This window comes from Gymnogyps californianus, chromosome 10 (assembly GCF_018139145.2).
Source record: "Gymnogyps californianus isolate 813 chromosome 10, ASM1813914v2, whole genome shotgun sequence".
Taxonomy (NCBI): domain Eukaryota; kingdom Metazoa; phylum Chordata; class Aves; order Accipitriformes; family Cathartidae; genus Gymnogyps; species Gymnogyps californianus.
In genome coordinates, this window is record NC_059480.1 from 14,059,454 (window position 1) to 14,065,823 (window position 6,370).

General features: G+C 50.7%; 1 protein-coding gene across 1 annotated transcript; it reads left to right on the forward strand.

Moving 5' to 3' along the window:
- Positions 1-1,020: 1,020 nt before the first annotated feature.
- On the forward strand, positions 1,021-4,382 carry LOC127020065 (zinc finger protein ZIC 1). Its single transcript, XM_050902493.1, has 3 exons — positions 1,021-2,007; positions 3,204-3,367; positions 3,929-4,382. The coding sequence occupies exons 1-3, from the start codon at positions 1,032-1,034 to the stop codon at positions 4,124-4,126; spliced, it is 1,338 nt and encodes a 445-aa protein (XP_050758450.1). The 5' UTR covers positions 1,021-1,031; the 3' UTR covers positions 4,127-4,382.
- Positions 4,383-6,370: the final 1,988 nt, after the last annotated feature.

The following is a 6,370-nucleotide window of genomic DNA, read 5'->3' on the forward strand; positions in this document are numbered from 1 at the left end:
CAAAAAGAGGCACTGGAAATATTTCCGTGGAAAAAAAAAAAAACACAACAGGCTTTATATATTTAAAAAAAAAAAAAAAAGTTGCTACTCCTGCAGCCCTGTTTGTCAGAAGGGCTGTCAGGGCGCTCACAATACCTGCGATTGATGAGGCGGAGGGGCCAATCAGCGGCGGGAGGCGGCCGTGCGCGCCCCTCGTTGGCGGGGCCGGGGGGAGTTACGCGGGGAAGGGGGAGCCGCCGCCGACCAATGAGCGCCCACGTCCGCCCGCACGTCGCTCCGCCCCCGGCTCCCATTCATCAAGGGGGGGGACGGTGTCGTCTTTTCAATTCATTTATCTGCAGGAATGATTGCCGCTATCAGTCTCGCGTTCACCGCCCGGCTGAGGAGGTGAAAGTTTCTCCCCAGGAAGATAAACCGCAAAAGACAATATTGTGCATGATTTGCGCCTTTTTTTTGCAAAGCGAAAAAAAAAAAAAGGCCCCCCAAAAAAAAAATCGGGGAGAGTGTGGGGAAGCTCGAAGAGGAGAGAGAAACAATCTCTCGGCCACTTTGCAACATTCCTATAGCCAAAAAAATCACTGAAGGAAGTTTCTTTTTTGTTTTGGTTTTTTTTTTTTTCCTGCCCGTGTTGATCTCTCTCCGTTATTGTTATTTGCAGCCAGTTTATTTTTGAGCCCACCCAACCCCCCCTCCCCACTTAAACCTCCCTGAAAAGTCAAAGCAGAGAGACAGTGAATATTTTTGGGGCACATTTTTATTATTATTATTATTTGCAACTGCGAAGATCTTTTCCCCCCTTCCGCACCAGCCTCTTTTTTTTTTTTTTTTCTTCTTCTCCCCCCCCCTTTTTTTTTTTCTTCCCCCTGCGCTGATGCCGAAGGGGGTGTTTTTGATGTGGTTGCTTTGGTGGTGATCGTCGCTGACTTTCCAAAGAGGGTGTTTTCGCCGCTGCTGCTGCTGCTGCTGCTTCTCTCCGCGTTGTGTGTGTGCGCGCGTGCTTTTTTTTTGGTTGCTGCATCGACGCTGGGAAGATGCTTCTGGATGCTGGACCGCAGTATCCCGCCATAGGAGTCACTACCTTCGGATCCTCTCGCCACCACTCCACGGCCGATGTCACGGACAGAGAAGTGGGGCTGGGGATCAACCCCTTCGCCGACGGCATGGGCGCCTTCAAAATCAACCCCAGCACCCACGAGCTGGCCTCGGCCGGCCAGACCGCCTTCACCTCGCAGGCGCCCGGCTACGCGGCGGCGGCCCTGGGGCACCACCACCACCCGACCCATGTCAGCTCCTACTCCAGCGCCGCCTTCAACTCCACCCGGGACTTTCTGTTCCGCAACCGCGGCTTCGGGGAGGCGGCGGCCGCCAGCGCCCAGCACAGCCTCTTCGCCTCCGCCGCCGGCAGCTTCGCCGGACCCCACGGACACACCGATGCCGCGGGACATATACTTTTCCCGGGGCTGCACGAACAAGCCACCAGCCACGCTTCGCCTAACGTGGTGAACGGGCAGATGCGCCTGGGCTTCTCCGGAGACATGTACGGCAGACCCGACCAGTACGGCCAGGTCACCAGCCCCCGCTCCGAGCACTACGCCTCGACCCAGCTGCACGGCTACGGCCACATGAACATGAACATGGCAGCCCACCACGGGGCAGGGGCCTTCTTTCGTTACATGCGGCAGCCCATCAAACAGGAACTCATCTGTAAGTGGATTGAGCCCGAGCAATTGTCAAACCCCAAAAAGTCCTGCAACAAAACTTTCAGCACGATGCACGAGCTGGTGACTCATGTCACGGTGGAGCACGTTGGAGGACCCGAGCAGTCCAATCACATATGTTTCTGGGAAGAGTGTCCAAGAGAAGGGAAACCTTTCAAGGCCAAATATAAACTTGTAAATCACATCAGAGTCCACACAGGTGAAAAACCTTTCCCCTGCCCTTTCCCAGGCTGTGGCAAAGTGTTTGCCAGATCAGAGAATCTCAAAATACACAAAAGAACTCATACAGGTACGGTAACCTTCTCTGTAGCTTTTCTCCCTGCGAGTGGAAGTGCCGAGCGCCGGGGCCGGAGCGGGGTGCAGGGACGGGCCGGGGGGGCCGGGGGGGCCGGGGGGGCCGGGGCGCTGCTTGGCTGAGGGTCGGGTTGGAGCGGAGGGGTATGGTCCAGGGCCACTGATTTTTTCCGGGAGAGGCAGGCTCGGAGCTCCGCTGCAAAACGAGCTCGGTCACAGCCACGCCAGCAGCAGCAACAAAAAGAAAATTATCCCTGCCGAGGCAGAGGGGGAGAAAGGCAGGGTTTGCTGCTGGGATTGTTAGGGCGGGGGGGGGGGGGGGGGGGGGGGGGGGGGGGGGGGAGAATCGCAGCAACCTGTCCTGTTTAAATTTATAGGTTTTAATTAATTGTTGTTCGGCAGTTTTGACTGTGGCACGATGAGAAATTGTGCTAAATATTGCAGGCAGCTCATCCGTCTCTCCTCTGCAATTCAGGGCTTGGTAAATATTTAATTCCGAGGAGTGATTTTAAATAAACCGAGCCCGGCGCGTTAGTGTGTTATTGTTGTGCGGAGGGCAGGCGCCGGGATCCCTGAGAACTTTTCCCCATCGCGGGAGGTGGAAATGCAGCAGACCCTGGCCGGGAGAGCTCTCTCCCCCCGCTCCCACCCCCGAACGCCGAAAGCCAGCGCCGCTTTCCCGAGCGCTTTTGCAGAGGGTTTGTGGGACTGCCCTCGCATTGTATTCCCCGGCCGGATAATTTGCAATATTGCAAGAAAATACGGGGGAGGGGGCTGGGGTGGATGGGAGCGTAAAATATCACGAGAATGAGCTATAAAAACGGAAACTAGACACTGAGGATCGCGTGTAAATACCACCACGCCTGCTCTCTCGCTTGGAGCATTGCGAGGAGGGAGAAGTGCCCAGGGCTGGGGCTGCAAATGAAACTCGCCCCTCCAAAGGGGGGGGGGGGGGAAGTTGTTTAGCCTCCCCCCCCCCCCCAAATGGGTGCTGAGCAGGGGTCGGAGGTGCGGAAAGGACAGAGAAGAGAACCAAGGTTTTGGGATTTGAGCCTCGTTGAAGTTAGAAAGTTGCAAGTGTTTGAAATGGAGCCCGGGGCTTCCGTCCGGCGGTGCGATGGGGACAATGAGCGACCCAGCCGGCCCTGCTTAATCGGATCCGTTTTCCTCCCCCCCTTCCCTCTGCAATAGGTGAAAAACCATTTAAGTGTGAATTCGAGGGCTGTGACAGGCGCTTTGCAAACAGCAGCGACCGCAAAAAGCACATGCATGTGCACACTTCCGACAAGCCCTATCTCTGCAAAATGTGTGACAAGTCCTACACGCACCCCAGCTCCCTCAGAAAGCACATGAAGGTAAATGGAGGACGCCTGATGTGCGGGGCTCGGACGCCGCCTCGGGCCTGGCCGGGGGAAAGGGCTGCGGGGACGGCGGGCAGGAGCGCCCGGGCCGTGGGGCGGCGGCGCGGCGGTGCCTGCGGGCGGAGCGCGGCCCGGGGCCGGCCGGCGGCGGGGCTCCGCGCTGCTGCGGCCCGGCCCCGGCCCCGGCCCCGGCCCCGGCCCCGGCCCCGGAGTCCGTCCCGGGCCCGCCGGGCCGCGCCGCCCCCCGCCCGGCAGCGCTCAGCCCCGGCCCCTCGGGCAGGGCCTTTTGTCGGTGCGTTTTATCCGGGGAGGGGAGGGGGGGCAGTGCGAGGAGGCAGCCGGTGGGCGCTGCCCGGCCTTCCCCGCCGGGCAGGAGCCGGGGCCGGGGCCGGGGCCGGGGCCGGGGCCGGGGCCGGAGGGGAGACCCGCGGGGATGCCCGAGCCCGGGGCTCGGCGCTGGATCCCGTTGTCTGGCACATCCCCCGCCGAAGACGACCGCCGCCAGGGCCTCCGTCCTCCGCCGCTCTCTATTTCTGCCCGGGTTTTCTCTTGCAGGTCCATGAATCATCCTCGCAGGGGTCCCAGCCTTCTCCCGCCGCCAGCTCAGGCTACGAGTCCTCCACCCCTCCAACCATCGTGTCTCCATCCACAGAAAACCAGACCGCCAGCTCCTTATCCCCTTCCTCCTCCGCAGTCCACCACACGTCCAGCCACAGCACGCTTACATCAAATTTTAACGAATGGTACGTCTAAAACGCGAAAACAAAACGACAAAAAAACACAAAATGAAACAAAATAAAAAAGCCCCAAGCGAGCAAACAAATACCCTATTTAAAGACTCCAAAAATAATGAACACTTTGAAATCAGAATTTAAATGAGCAAACAAAAATAAAATGCTGCCAGTAGACCCAGGACTGAGTAAAATGAAGACTTCATTTTTAAATTTTTTTTCTTCCTTTCTTTTTTTTCTTTTATTTCTTTTTTTTCCCTTTTCTTTCTTTCCTTTTCTTTTTTCCTTTCTTTCTTTCTTTTTTTTTTTTTTTTTTTTTTTTTTGGACTGTTCTGCTCTGTTCCAAGGCTTGGTAGGCGAAGGGGTTAGTAGAATGCATAAGAAGACAAGGTTACCAGGGCAAATGCCAACTGTGTAGGGCTTTACTGGAAACCACTGATTAGAGATCTCCAACTGCATGTCTGCTCGGGCAGCGGCCTTCCCCCCCCCCCCCCCCCCCCCCTTGTAAATACAGAATTATTAGCTTCAAAAACAAAACAACAAAAAAATGTACTGTTTGATTTTGTAAATAGTTATATCGCAAGTTGAATAAGGGGATATGTGGATTTGTGGTCTTTGCATATATGTGGGGGGAGGGGCGGGCGGGCGGGAGCGGCGGCGGGGGGGCGGAGGTGGTGGGGGGGCAGAGGGAAGAGGTAGAAATTCAACTATTTGTACTGAATGGCAAGAATGTTCTAGTAAATGTGTACCAAAATGTGAATTACTTTGTATTATTACAGTCTAAACGTCGATCTAACAGAATATTATTGGTATTAATGTGCTTTTTTGTATAAAGTGCAACATTTCGTCCCAAAGTCCAGTCTAAGTAGTGCAGTAAAATGTTGTTACACGTCCTGTCAAGAAATTCGTATAGTGAAAGCCTGGATCTGCGTGTCAAACTGTTACATTTGTTTATGTAAAGTGATATTAAAAAAAAAAAAAGATATAAACTATATCTGTCCGTTGCTTTTGGCAAATACAAGAACATAATGTATATAAATCCTAATTTCCATATTTATCCGCATGTAAAGGTCCGGTTATACATGTTACAAGATATTCAATATTTATGGCTAGAAGAATTGGTATGTAAAATTTAGTTTACAGAACTGTTTGGTAACATTTCGTACCTTATTAAAGATTCTTAAATCCCATGAATTGTGGTAGGAATTCTTATTCGCTAAGTCAACCTGCTGCAACTCCAACTAGCTTTAGGATATTAGAATAAAACTGTCCCAGTTTTTCACTGCTTTCCATTATGTCATCACTAAAGCAGCGAAGGTGATATAAATGTGATAAATGAAAGGATCCCTGCTGGCATTACTATAGTGTGTAATTAGTATTTATATCAAAATTTATGAAACAAATTTTCGGCCGCAGTATAATTTAAATGACCTTTGCAGACATAGAATAACAACCATAAAAATAACAGAAATAGATTGCATATGCTACATAAATATTAATGTGGGGAATTGTTACACGAGAAGTGCTGCACTCCACTCCAACACTGCCCATGAATCTGCATAGACTGGGTCCCTAAATTAAATTAGTTCGGATAACATATATTAGGAGATTTAAAACAGAGGAGATTTCGGTTGCTATTTTAATTTAAGGCATTTATGACCATAACTAATTCTCAGGCAGTGGATTCATGACTTTCCTTGGGCCTTTTACTCCAAGAAGTACAGCACTGTTTCACGAAGGCCGTTGTTGTTGTTGTTGTTGTTGTGTGTTATTTTTTGGTTTGGTTTTTTGGATTTTTTCTTTTTCTTTTTTTTTCCTTCCTTTTTTTTTTTTTTTGCTGATATTCCTTAAAACGTGATGTTAATTTAAATCAATTACTTCTTATGTTATGTTATTATTATTACTATAATTTTGCCAGTGTTAATAGCTTTCTAAAAGAATAAATCTAGGGGATAAGAATTATTTTATGTAATTTGATTATCTTTCTATCTCTTTTATTTATTTCTCATTTACTTAAGAAATTCGTTCCATTGGCTGGCGTTGATACAGTAAATTTGTAAATGAGAAGACAATATAAAAAATCTAAATTACTTGTGCTTAATGACTGTAGCAGAACGCCTTTTCTCTAAATCAGATTGTCTTCCTTGCAGTTTAGTTTGATAGATTTGCAAGCTGTACTGCTTCCACTAACTTAGCTACGGTTGTTGGAACTGTTGGGCTTTGTTCCTGGTTGTAGCTTGCATGATCGCCCCATTAAGCAGACAAC